This window comes from Thalassophryne amazonica, chromosome 7, assembly GCF_902500255.1.
Source record: "Thalassophryne amazonica chromosome 7, fThaAma1.1, whole genome shotgun sequence".
NCBI lineage: Eukaryota > Metazoa > Chordata > Actinopteri > Batrachoidiformes > Batrachoididae > Thalassophryne > Thalassophryne amazonica.
In genome coordinates, this window is record NC_047109.1 from 75585632 (window position 1) to 75599696 (window position 14065).

Below are 14065 nucleotides of genomic sequence, written 5' to 3' on the forward strand. Positions count from 1 at the left end.
TTTTCACTCCCAAACCAAAAGTCCTCTTGTGATCACTGAGTAATGTTTATACCAAGTTTGGTGACATTCAGGCAATTACAAATGAAATGTCTTATTCACAAGAACTTTACAGAGTGTACTCTTGTGATCTTGACCTTTGAACTTTTGACCCCAAAATCAATCATTTCTTGGGGTTACAGGGCTCCAGGCGGCAACCAAAATGGTCACGTGTTTTTTTGTTTGTTTGTTTGTTTTGTTTTTTAGGTTGTAAGAGTTAAATCTTCACCTGGTTACGTTTATGTGAGTGCATGATGAACATTTTTGTTGGCAGCTACTGTCAGTTGTCAGGCTGCTTTACAAAATGTAATGGTAACTTTTACTTTAGAGTGACTGACATTGAAGCAGTTGTGAGAAGAGAAAAAAGAGGTGACCGTTCACCAGTGGTGGGCACAGTTCCGCTAACCGCTAATTATCAAAGCTAACATTTTCATTATCGTATTAGCTTTTCAGATAACTTTGAAAACCATCATCGGACCAATTATCTTCCTATAAGTTTTGGTCCAATAATTTTTAGGCCGCTAACATATTTTTGCAGCCGCGGTGAACAAAGCTAACATTTATTAAGTCTAAAATCAGTTGCGTACCTGCCTGTTAAATGTTTTGTGGTAGATGTGCAGTTCTATCCTCTGCAAACAGAAGAGAGCTGGTTCTAGAAGAAACTGCTCTATCCTCTGCAGAACTAGTCACAGAAAAGAAAAAAGCTCATTTCTTTTGACCCCATACTGATTTGCTGGCAATGTCACCCAAGTCATCCAAAGGCATACAGTTTTAGCTTATGGTTAAAATTTAACCAAGCTAATTTCGGACAAGTTATTTAAATTAACGTCACATCTGAAGTTTTATAAAGTGAAAATATCAGATATATGTTTCTAGTTTTAAAGTAATGCACTAATTTTGAAGGTTTTAGTGTGGACATGCTGTGTCCAGATGCATTATGGGTAATCTCAGTACATTCATGACAGCAGAAATACATTTGAGACGCTCTGATCAGGCTCCACACGGACAACAGCATTAAACCCTTTGTATATTGTGCCTAAAACTCTTGTGAATACATTCTCTGGGTTTATAGATGTTGTTATTGTGTTTGTTTTATGTAAGCCCAGGTTGCTTCTCCATTATTTTCAATTGGAATCATTGCAATCGATTCCTGTTTGCTCTTTAGAGTCCTGTAACTCCTGTTTATGTCAAACACTGTCTGTTGTCTTTGTTCAAGAGTAATATAAATAAGATGTCTGAAATTCAGTTTGCGTTTATTCAATTCCACGCATTTTAAACATAGCAGACACGGATTATCTAGAAGTTTGTTTTGGCAAGTTTTCACCGTCTCTACTGTCGTCTACTGGCCAGTAGTGTTCATGGCAGTATGAGCATCTGGACACTAGTAGATGGCAGTGTTCTATTTATTTTGACCCCGGTTATATCAGACGGTTGTCAAATCAGTTCACAACTTGACTTTTTGCAAAAGGCTTTTTGTTTTTTTTTTTGTTTTTTTTTTTTGTTTTTTTTGTTTTTTTACCAATTTAAAAAAGCCATATTTTACAAAAGCACATTTATATGTAAACACCAACACACACACATCTCACATTAACGTCCTGGTTTTTACATAGAATGAATGAGTCAACCAATCAGTGTTAGCGGAGGCTCATTTTACCCATAATCCCTTTGGCATCTGTCTGTGTTTGTTACAAAACTTCAGAATTAGTACATTATTAAAAGATATGTGTTATATTTTAACTTTGTACAAATGACAGAATTGACATTAATGGAGTTATTCTATCCAGAATAATTTGACTTTTTAACTGCGGCACGGCTGTATTTAGTTAAGGAATAATGGCTTGTTTTGTGTGTGTAGAGTTGAGCTTAGCTCCTCTTAATTGCTTCACTGCTGCAAAATATGTAATAAACAGGAGCTTCCAGCAGTGGACAGGGCGGACAAAGACAGAAGTGCTGACTCACTGTTTGGGTCTGTGGTCGCCTTTGATGCTACCAGAAGCGATTGTGGTGTTAAAACTCAAAATCAGCTTGTTAGTAGTTGCAAGTGTATTAGAAGCAATACTGAAAGTTATCGGTTAGCTGTAGTTTCCGATAAATTTTTGGGTGGTTTATTGGTTTAGCTTTTAAAAAAAAAACGTTTTCAGTTAGCTGACTAGCTATTATCGAAGCTAACTTTTTGGTTAGCTGTGCCCACCACTGCCGTTCAAATGAATGGAACAGTCTCTGTGTTCCACTTGAAGTAGCCTGGGGCTTGATGCACGTCTGTTAAAGTGCAGAAATATTCACGCTGAAATATCAGAAGTTGAGAACGGACTGTGTGTGCACACCATGTCTTTTTCATGCCATCCTGTGCTGCAGACTGGAAGCGCTGATGTGTGGCTGGAAGCTCACTGAATGTGGGTGAAAACTAAAACGGCAACAAACCACACTGTCTGACTTTGCTGAATGATGTGATGGCTCGAGCGAGTAATATTGTAATATAAATAAAGTTGTTATTACAGTACTTCGGTCTTCCCACAGCAGTAGTAGCTGTAGGAACATGCATAAAGAGGAAAAGTAGAATGATTGTAGGGAAATGTGCTGCTTCAAAACTATATCATTTTGTCATCAACAATGATGAATTGTGCAAAACTCATAGTTTATGAACATCAAGAGTCATTAGACTGAATTGGTTTTATATCCACTCAGTCAGTATTGATGAAATAAAGTGGATGATTACAGATTTGTGTCCTTTCTCAGTGGATTAAAGCTGTTAATGAATCTCCGGTATTTTAGTTTGCCATATTTAAATGTTTCACTTTCAAACTGTCCAAAATATGTTTAAAGCCATTTCATTCCTGTTCCTCCAGAAATAAATGTGAATGCGGTGCAATGCAGGTTTCCTGGGATGGGATGATAAAATTGTATAGTTGGTGTTGGCATATTATGTAAAAACTGAAACAGTAAAAATTGCGACCCAAGATTCTTAGTGATAATAACAATACCGATTCCATATTATTGTAACTCTTAAAGTATAATGTTCATCCTGATCTGAAAAAGCACCAGAAGGTATCTATAGACGCAAAAATTATAAAATTATATTAGAACATATAGAGAAAGCAATGTTCAGATTAAAATATCTGTCAAATCTCAAGTCACTGTCAGTCCATAGACAACTGTTCAACATGCGAGGTCATTGATTAAGACCATGCTGCACCAACAAAAGGGTGTGTGTGTGTGTGTGTGTGAGCGACCGATCAACCGAGACACCAAACTATGTTAATGGTGCAACCAACTGAGAAACTGGTAATGCCAGTGTGACCAGTACAAACAATAGTTAGTCTGGAACCCTGGGTCATGAAGCATAATACATATATAGACAAATGGGCCAGCACAACTGAAGTAATTGTTGGGTATTTTCTCCTCCAAACATTCTTAAAACCTTTGATAAGGCAAACAGAGTCAAGAAACACCAGTGAGACAGAAAGTCAAATTAATCACGCGCGGAGTGCAGCCAGGCTGTACACCAAGGCTACACTAAAGTCTGGCCTGTGCTCCCGCTCTTTTTATTAGAGATGCCCTCATTACATCTTAAAACTTGTCCTAAGGGGGGGGGGACAACGCGAGACAAGTTTCTTCCCGTAACATAAACACATACGTCTATAAGCGCAGCTGTAAGGACAAACAGTTTCTTTCTTTTACTCTTATCGTCGGAGGTCAGCACATCTCGTTCGTCTGTTGCAGTTATCAGCTGTTGTGCATCTGCCTGGAGTGTCCTGGTCTTCACACTAAGCATCACGTCACAACAGTCAAAAACAACCTTCAGGTCTATTACTCCCAGTTCATGACTGACCCCGTCATGCTTCACTCCCAGTCGTTAGCGGCTACAAAAACAAGTTGTATAATAATAATAAGTACATCCAGCTATTCATTCCCAGTTCATGACTGACCCCGTCATGCTTCACTCCCAGTCGTTAGCGGCTACAAAAACAAGTTGTATAATAATAATAAGTACATCCAGCTCTTCATTCCCAGTTCAGATTGACCCCAGCATGCTAAAACAAGGTTGAATAACACATACATTCTCAGGGTTAGTGCAAACAGCACAACACCGTTTTCATAAGAAGAAGACGAAGGTACAAATGTTTAACAGTGATAACAACATATATATATATATATATATATATATATATATATATATATATATAAAATCCTTAACAGTAATCTCGTTCACAAATGAAATGTCACATGACTGACTGACAGAGTGACTCTCCACACTTAGAGCCCCTTCACACACAGTACAAATAAGTACAAATCAGGGCGAATCATGGCGGAACAGCTCGGATGAGCGAACCACGAAAACATTGAGCTGACGGGCAGGCGTGCACGATCCCGCTGCGACAGTGTCATGAGCAGCTGGGACGTGGTGCACCACATCGCGCCGCTGATGTAGAGAAAAATCTAATAAAACCAGCTGTGTAATTAGTAAATATCACTGGGTTTATATAAATAATAAATAAGAGAACGCAATACAGAACCCACCAGTTAAATAAAAATAAATGCCACTCACAGGATTCAAACCTGCAAGCTATGATTACCAGACGGAAACTATACCACTGCGCTACAATCACCGTCTTATAACCGGAGCATGAAATGGCTAAAACCAACAAGCACATAAACATATTTTTTAAAAAAGAGAGAAAAGCGCTGTAATAATTGACCAAACAGTGTTTGTTACGGTGTATTTCTGCTAATACATGACTGAAAGTGGCGTATTTGTCGCACTGTTGGCTTGTCATATGGTCCTATATATGTTTTTATGTATTTCCACGTGAGGACAGCAGGCAAAGACACGCGCCTCACGGAGGAATGTTGTTAGTTCATGTCCTTCACAACACAGTACGCGTTATTGACGTCCAGAAGCACAGATCACAACAGCAGCCGCTGTGAGCAGACACACCCCCCGCGTCTGTTCAGCGCCCAGACCAATGTGTCTGTGTTGTGTGGTAATTGTATGTAATTGCGTATGTAGGTATTGTCGTAATTATTTAATGTGGTTTCTGTGTTTTTAATGTGTGCACAGTGTGCTGCGATCAGCTCACAGGCCCTGACTGTCTGGCTGTCCCCATGTGATCAGATCTGTACATATAAGCATTTTATGTGCTATATGTATGTATATATACACATCTACATCAGATGGAAAAAGCGCTTTACAAATAATGCCTTACATTCACCCTGATGTGAGAGTGCTGCCATACAAGGCAGCTACTGCACACTGGGAGCAACTAGGATTAAGGACCTTGCCGAAGAGCCCTTAGTGATTTTGCATTTAGTATTTGATTTTCCAGGCTGGGATTTGAACTGAGGATCTTCTGATCTCAAGCCCAACGCCTTAACCACTAGACCATTGTGGCAACAGGTGGTGATTTTACACATATCCGGTTGTTAAGTGTGACGTAACGCATCATGTGATTTTCAACTTCCAGCTTCAAACAAAAAAGGCGCGCTGTCATTAACATTGAGAACTGGACTGAGACGATCTGATCTAGCTGCACTTACACCGCTGCACACGGACAACAGCATTAACATCACAACATAAACCTCTTTGTATATTGTGCCTAAAACTCTCCTGGATATATTAACTGGGTTTTTAGACGTTGTTACTGCGTTTGTTTTATGTAAAAATGTCAGATGCTCAGGTTGTTTCTCCGTTATTTTCAATGGGAGTTGCTGCGAGCTGCGATCGCTTCCTGTTCATGTCGTTCGGGGTGAAAGTGAAGCAGTTTAACGTCCTGTTTATTGTAATAAATAATTTTTATTAACAAACAAACGTATATTTTACCTGTCCATAATAAAATATGTAAAGTAAAAGAAAAAAAAAGTTTTATTAAGTGTTTTGACCATAGAAGCTGATGAATGCGGTTAATGGAGGTGGAGGCTCCACCACTAAACTTGGAGGTCTTTGGATCCAGAAACAGATTTATCACGTGATGCGTTACGTCGGCGCTTAACAACCGGATAGCATATGATTCCTGTTTCATGCACAATTTGACCACATTCGTACTATGTGTGAAGGGGTCCTTAGTAATGTCTCGCCCACTGGATGCACTGTGGAGGGAGGAATTATGCATAATACATTAAATTTTGTATGTTCACACTTTAATGTAGGCATGGTATCTATCAGGAACTGCTAGTTATGTGGTCCTAATTTTTTTTGTAAAATTATTAGCAAGATGTCTGTTTCTGTAGGCTCAAATGGAACACTTTGTTAGAAAGTGGTGTTATACCATGGTAACAAGTGAAAACAACAACCCCCCCCCCCCCCCCCCCCCCCATGACTCAATTGTCGGTAACCAATGAGATCAAAGAGTAGATCTTGGTCTTAAGTTACTCATTGACCCAGATATTTCCTGAAAATGAAAGTAAACACCTGTTTTAACCTTTTGACCTGATGATTTATCTCAATACCACTAAAGCTGCAGATCAGAATTTTCTCTTTAATTACTCAGAGACCCTAAGTTTCCATTTCATCCATTTGAACATTATTTCCTGAAAATGACTGCAAACATTGTGTCAAAATTTAATCATAATGAACCTTCTGTGCATTTCAGTAAATCCTAATCAATCTGCTCCCACTGAAGAGATTTGGGAAAAAAATGTAAAAATCACAGTTGAATAATTTGAAGTAATTGGGACTAAATGTAGATGGAAAATGGTTTTTCATGTTGGGGAAATTTGTCATTTAAATTAAGACTAAAAACAGTCCCAAAAATCTGCTGGGGTGGCAGCAGGTGTGTCTTAGAGGGCTGGGCAGTGAAAGAGGTCTCATCATTCATGATAAGTTGAGAGATTTCTGAATCCATAAATTGTATTGTAGCACTTGTAATGTATGAACAAGCCAGGTAAAGGCTATTGACTACTTAGACCAGCCCTACAGGGTCTGTCAATTCTGAAAAATTGTGTGTGTGTGTTAATAAAATTATGCTTGTTGCTTCTTCCTGCATGTTTGACCTGTTCTCTTATTTGTCAGATTTCCCACAGATGCAGTGTATCAAGGCATTTGTTGGACAGCAGCCTGATGAGTTGACTTTGGACAAAGCGGATATCATACTGGTGCATCAACAAAGCAGTGACCGTAAGAGCATTAAACTACCCAAATCATTCACAGTTGTCTTTGTAGTAGTGCAGTACACCTATATATGATTTTAACTTCTGTCTGTGGGCTGTATGGAATTAAATTAAACAGTGTTGGGCATTTTTTCTGTTTGCAGACTGGGTAGAGGGGACCAGACTGTCTGATCGGCATCGTGGATGGGTGCCCGAGTCCCATTTAGAAACCATAACTAACCCTAGAGTCCTGCAACGCAACCTATCAGACGCCCAAAAAATTAAAACAGCCACAGCTGCTGTCTGAGGCTGATTGTGAGACAAAGTGAATGGACACTCATTAACTAAAAGGAGGCAAGACTTGAGTGAGACTGTTGTCTGCCTCAAGCACCTGCAGACTGAACAATGGATTTCTCGTTGGTCCATGTGGATATCTGTCTCTGAACTGTTCACAAAAGTGTGCCACAACTATGCTCTAATGGTGCAACTAAATATAGCATTTTTGCTTGTTTCATCTGGCTGGTTTTGTCTGTGAAAGATTCCATGCCTCAGAGCAAAACATAAGCTACTCTCCAGTGGCCCTGCCTGAGCTTTTCAACACTGTGTTACCAAACAAGTTTTTATAAGCATTACAAATGTCTGTGCTGCTGATACAGTATGTCAGTGGACAAGTGTTTAAAATGATGCTCAAAGGGATATTTGTATTATCCAAGAAAATCTATTTTTGGAAATTAACTTCTCTTGATAATTAACAGTCTTATACTTTTGATTGTGCTTTGCCTGCTGAATAGCAAGCAATGCATGCAGGTGACCGAACAAATGATGTAAAATGCACAGCTTCTCAAATATGTATAGAACTTGAACTTCAAAGGTCATGTTGCATGCAGTGAGGACATTTTGTTAAGTGTACATTTGTGGAATAAAATCATTTTTGATTATATGCAGTTATGTATGCCTTGTGTGAATGAGTTTTGTTTAAAGACATAATATGGACGATACTAACAAGATATGACTACACTATAGACCTGCAAAAGTGGATTTTCTTTATTGGTGACTCATAAAATCCGTTTAAAGTTACCCTTGTGCTCTCTATTCTCATCTTTGTATCCGAAGATTAAAGCCTGCGCTTTGCCATGTACAGTAGTGTTCAGAATAATAGTAGTGCTATGTGACTAAAAAGATTAATCCAGGTTTTGAGTATATTTCTTATTGTTACATGGGAAACAAGGTACCAGTGGATTCTCACAAATCCAACAAGATCAAGCATTCATGATATGCACACTCTTAAGGCTATGAAATTGGGCTATTGGTTAAAAAAAAAAAAAAGGGTGTTCACAATAATAGTAGCATCTGCTGTTGACCCTACAAACTCTAAACTGTTATGTTCAAACTGCTTTTTTAGCAATCCTGTGAATCACTAAACTAGTATTTAGTTGTATAACCACAGTTTTTCATGATTTCTTCACATCTGCAAGGCATTAATTTTGTTGGTTTGGAACCAAGATTTTGCTCGTTTACTAGTGTGCTTGGGGTCATTGTCTTGTTGAAACACCCATTTCAAGGGCATGTCCTCTTCAGCATAAGGCAGCATGACCTCTTCAAGTATTTTGACATCCAAACTGATCCATGATACATGGTATGCGATATATAGGCCCAACATAGTAGGAGAAACATGCCCATATCATGATGCTTGCACCACCATGCTTCTCTGTCTTCACTGTGAACTGTGGCTTGAATTCAGAGTTTTGGGATCGTCTCACAAACTGTCTGCGGCCCTTGGACCCAAAAAGAATATTCTTCCATGCGTCTTTTTTTTTTTTTTTTTTGTCCATTTTAAAGCAATGGAGATCATTGTAGATGAACAGCCTATAATTTTTTGCACCTGCGTATAAGTTTTCCCCTCTCCAATCAACTTTTTAATCAAACTATGCTGTTCTTCTGAACAATGTCTTGAACGTCCCATTTTCCTCAGGCTTTCAAAGAGAAAAGCATGTTCAACAGGTGCTGGATTCATCCTTACATAGGGGACACCTGATTCACACCTGTTTGTTCCACAAAATTGATGAACTCACTGACTGAATGCCACACTATTATTGTGAACACCCCTTTTCTACTTTTTTTTACTAATAGCCCAATTTCATAGCCTTAAGAGTCTGCATATCATGAATGCTTGGTCTTGTTGGATTTGTGAGAATCTACTGAATCTACTGGTACCTTGTTTCCCATGTAACAATAACAAATATACTCAAAACCTGGATTAATCTTTTTAGTCACATAGCACTACTATTATTCTGAACACTGGTCAATGTATGTGCAACAAGCACTGAGTTATTGTAAATTAAATCTTGCAGCCATGTCCAATGACTGTTATTTACAGTTTGTAGTCAAATATGGGGCAAATGTCTAAGAAAGGAACGCTGTATGCACTTTGCACACAACGATGTATACGAGGTCTGTCAATAAAGTATAGGTCCTTTTTATTTTTTTCAAAAACTATATGGATTTCATTCATATGTTTTTACGTCAGACATGCTTGAACCCTCGTGCGCATGCGTGAGTTTTTCCACACTTGTCGGTGACGTCATTCGCCTGTGAGCACTCCTTATGGGAGGAGTCGTCCAGCCCCTCGTCGGAATTCCTTTGTCTGAGAAGTTGCTGAGAGACTGGCGCTTTGTTTGATCAAAATTTTTTAAAAACCTGTGAGACACATCGAAGTGGACACGGTTCGAAAAATTAAGCTGGTTTTCAGTGAAAATTTTAACGGCTGATGAGAGATTTTGAGGTGATTCTGTCACTTTAAGGACTTCCCACGGTGCGAGACGTCGCACAGCGCTCTCAGGCGCCGTTGTCAGCCTGTTCAAGCTGAAAACCTCCACATTTCAGGCTCTATTGATCCAGGACGTCGTGAGAGAACAGAGAAGTTTCAGAAGAAGTCAGTTTCAGCATTTTATCCGGATATTCCACTGTTAAAGGAGATTTTTTTAATGAAAGACGTGCGGATGGGTCCGCGCGTCGGCTCGCAGCCGCCGCAACGCTCCGCCACAGGAAAAACACCTCTGTTGGAAGCCTTAAGGACAAGTTGGAACATGTCCTGCTGTTAAACAATTTCTCATATACTCACTCCACTGAAAGCCATCAAAAGCCACCTGGATTTTACAAATGGTTATCAACACGGAGGTGTTTTTCCTGTGCCGCCGCACCGCGTCGGCTGCGGACCGTCTGCACGTCTTTCATTAAAAAAATCTCCTTTAACAGTGGAATATCCGGATAAAATGCTGAAACTGACTTCTTCTGAAACTTCTCTGTTCTCTCACGACGTCCTGGATCAATAGAGCCTGAAATGTGGAGGTTTTCAGCTTGAACAGGCTGACGACGGCGGCTGAGAGCGCTGAGCGACGTCTCGCACCGCGGGAAGTCCTTAAAGCGACAGAATCACCTCAAAATCTCTCATCAGCCGTTAAAATTTTCACTGAAAACCAGCTTAATTTTTCGAACCGTGTCCACTTCGATGTGTCTCACAGGTTTAGAAAAAAGTTTGATCAAACAACGCGCCAGTCTCTCAGCAACTTCTCAGACAAAGGAATTCCGACGAGGGGCTGGACGACTCCTCCCACAAGGAGTGCTCACAGGCGAATGACGTCACCGACAGGCGTGGAAAAACCCACGCATGCGCACGAGGGTTCAAGCATGTCTGACGTAAAAACATATGAATGAAATCCATATAGTTTTTGAAAAAAATAAAAAGGACCTATACTTTATTGACAGCCCTCGTATATACAACATAGACCATATTTTCCATGACCTTCAACCAAATCTAATCACTTCTGGATGTCTGTTCAAGTGGGCAGCGTGGTGGCTCACAGCAAGAAGGTCGGGTTTGATTCCACTCATGTCCAGAGCCTACCTGTGTGGAGTTTGAATGTTCTCCGTCCTGGTATCTGTGTGGGTGTCCTACAAGCACACTTGTTTCCTCCCACTATCAAAAACATGCTCATTAGGGTCTGCTCCTTTCATGGTCGCTGTCTAAGGCAGCATGTCTACATCTGGAATTGGTTCCTGGGTGCTGGACTTGTGGCTGCCAACTGCTCCTAGTGGTTACAGTGTGTTGAACTGTAATTACGCTGGGTTAAATGCATATTTTTTTTATTAATGTTATTATTTCTTGTCCACAGAGAGACACACACTAGTGAAAACAATACCCCGCTATTGTTTGGTGATGTGTAGGGTAATGATACTGAAATTACTGTACTCCATTATGAAGCATGATGCAATGTCCTGGATTTGCATGCTGTTGGCAGTATGAGCATAAAAGTAGCAAACAGTGTGACCTTTTGACCTAATTATACTATTTGACTATAGGCCAATCTCCAACCTTCCTTTTCTCTCAAAAATTCTTGAAAGGGTAGTTGTAAAACAGCTAACTGATCATCTGCAGAGGAATGGTCTATTTGAAGAGTTTGTCAGGTTTTAGAATTCATCATAGTACAGAAACAGCATTAGTGAAGGTTACAAATGATCTTCTTATGGCCTCAGACAGTGGACTCATCTCTGTGCTTGTTCTGTTAGACCTCAGTGCTGCTTTTGATACTGTTGACCATAAAATTTTATTACAGAGATTAGAGCATGCCATAGGTATTAAAGGCACTGCGCTGCGGTGGTTTGAATCATATTTATCTAATAGATTACAATTTGTTCATGTAAATGGGGAATCTTCTTCACAGACTAAGGTTAATTATGGAGTTCCACAAGGTTCTGTGCTAGGACCAATTTTATTCACTTTATACATGCTTCCCTTAGGCAGTATTATTAGACGGCATTGCTTAAATTTTCATTGTTACGCAGATGATACCCAGCTTTATCTATCCATGAAGCCAGAGGACACACACCAATTAGCTAAACTGCAGGATTGTCTTACAGACATAAGGACATGGATGACCTCTAATTTCCTGCTTTTAAACTCAGATAAAACTGAAGTTATTGTACTTGGCCCCACAAATCTTAGAAACATGGTGTCTAACCAGATCCTTACTCTGGATGGCATTACCCTGACCTCTAGTAATACTGTGAGAAATCTTGGAGTCATTTTTGATCAGGATATGTCATTCAAAGCGCATATTAAACAAATATGTAAGACTGCTTTTTTGCATTTACGCAATATCTCTAAACTCAGAAAGGTCTTGTCTCAGAGTGATGCTGAAAAACTAATTCATGCATTTATTTCCTCTAGGCTGGACTATTGTAATTCATTATTATCAGGTTGTCCTAAAAGTTCCCTGAAAAGCCTTCAGTTAATTCAAAATGCTGCAGCTAGAGTACTGATGGGGACTAGAAGGAGAGAGCATATCTCACCCATATTGGCCTCTCTTCATTGGCTTCCTGTTAATTCTAGAATAGAATTTAAAATTCTTCTTCTTACTTATAAGGTTTTGAATAATCAGGTCTCATCTTATCTTAGGGACCTCATAGTACCATATCACCCCAATAGAGCGCTTCGCTCTCAGACTGCAGGCTTACTTGTAGTTCCTAGGGTTTGTAAGAGTAGAATGGGAGGCAGAGCCTTCAGCTTTCAGGCTCCTCTCCTCTGGAACCAGCTCCCAATTCAGATCAGGGAGACAGACACCCTCTCTACTTTTAAGATTAGGCTTAAAACTTTCCTTTTTGCTAAAGCTTATAGTTAGGGCTGGATCAGGTGACCCTGAACCATCCCTTAGTTATGCTGCTATAGACTTAGACTGCTGGGGGGTTCCCATGATGCACTGAGTGTTTCTTTCTCTTTTTGCTCTGTATGCACCACTCTGCATTTAATCATTAGTGATTGATCTCTGCTCCCCTCCACAGCATGTCTTTTTCCTGGTTCTCTCCCTCAGCCCCAACCAGTCCCAGCAGAAGACTGCCCCTCCCTGAGCCTGGTTCTGCTGGAGGTTTCTTCCTGTTAAAAGGGAGTTTTTCCTTCCCACTGTCGCCAAGTGCTTGCTCACAGGGGGTCGTTTCGACCGTTGGGGTTTTTACGTAATTATTGTATGGCCTTGCCTTACAATATAAAGCGCCTTGGGGCAACTGTTTGTTGTGATTTGGCGCTATATAAATAAAATTGAATTAATTGAATTTTGACCTCTTAAAATAGGTCAAGGTTAACCATCTTTGAACATGTCCAAGGTCTGTGTCCCAAGAATGTTCCTTGCGAATTTGAAGACCCAGGCAGTAAGAGAACTGGACTTATGCTGCGCAAAGACAGACGGATGGACACAAGGCCTTTGCAATACCCGATGGCCATATTTTGGTCTCCGGTAAAAATGTAACGCAATGCTAAAACACCCTCGGTTTGATGAGCATAAAAACAGGAAACAGAATGTGACCTTTTGACCTCTTAAAATAGGTCAAAGTTAGCCATAAGCAACAAGGCAAGTTTTAAAATAGTTATTTTTATTCAGTCAGTTGAGGGAAACTCAACCTTTTTCTTTGTTATAGAGGTTTATTCAGTATAGAGCAAGATTTTCTTAAAAAGAAGACTGAAAAGTTCAGCTACCATCTGGCAGAAGGTACATCTGAGATGCAAGCCTAGATTTGATGTTTTAGTGAAAGAAAACCCTCCCCTGTACACTTCATCATGAAGCTGTGTAACTGGGGATACAAAATGCAAAACTTGCACTATGCACAATTTCTCCAGTCACAGCCAGAGAAGCCTGTAACAACTTCTGGGTTGTCTGAGTGTCTTGGTGGCTTTCCTCACTCTTCTTCTTGCACAGCCACTCAGTCTTTAAGAACTATCTACTCCATACAGATTTCTCATAGAGTGCCATACTGTTTGTATTTCTTCATGTAAATCAAGTCCAAGACATATTCAGTGACTTGGAAATGTTCATGTATCCATCCCCTGACTTGTCTGACGAAAACTGGTAATAAAACTGATTATTTACAGGTATTATACCAAAGTGTTCCATTACTT

At 39.8% G+C, this 14065-nt stretch overlaps 1 protein-coding gene across 2 annotated transcripts in view; it reads left to right on the forward strand.

Annotated features, from left to right (window-relative positions):
- The window catches only part of arhgef5 (Rho guanine nucleotide exchange factor (GEF) 5), a 36653-nt gene extending 28594 nt beyond the window's left edge, over nucleotides 1-8059 (forward strand). For both annotated transcript variants that reach the window (XM_034174565.1, XM_034174566.1), the window contains exons 14-15: nucleotides 7043-7147; nucleotides 7284-8059. In XM_034174565.1, coding sequence (XP_034030456.1) covers nucleotides 7043-7147; nucleotides 7284-7426 — 248 coding nt within the window. In that variant the 3' untranslated portion in view covers nucleotides 7427-8059. The remainder of the gene's footprint in view (nucleotides 1-7042; nucleotides 7148-7283) is intronic.
- The last annotated feature ends 6006 nt before the right edge of the window (nucleotides 8060-14065 follow it).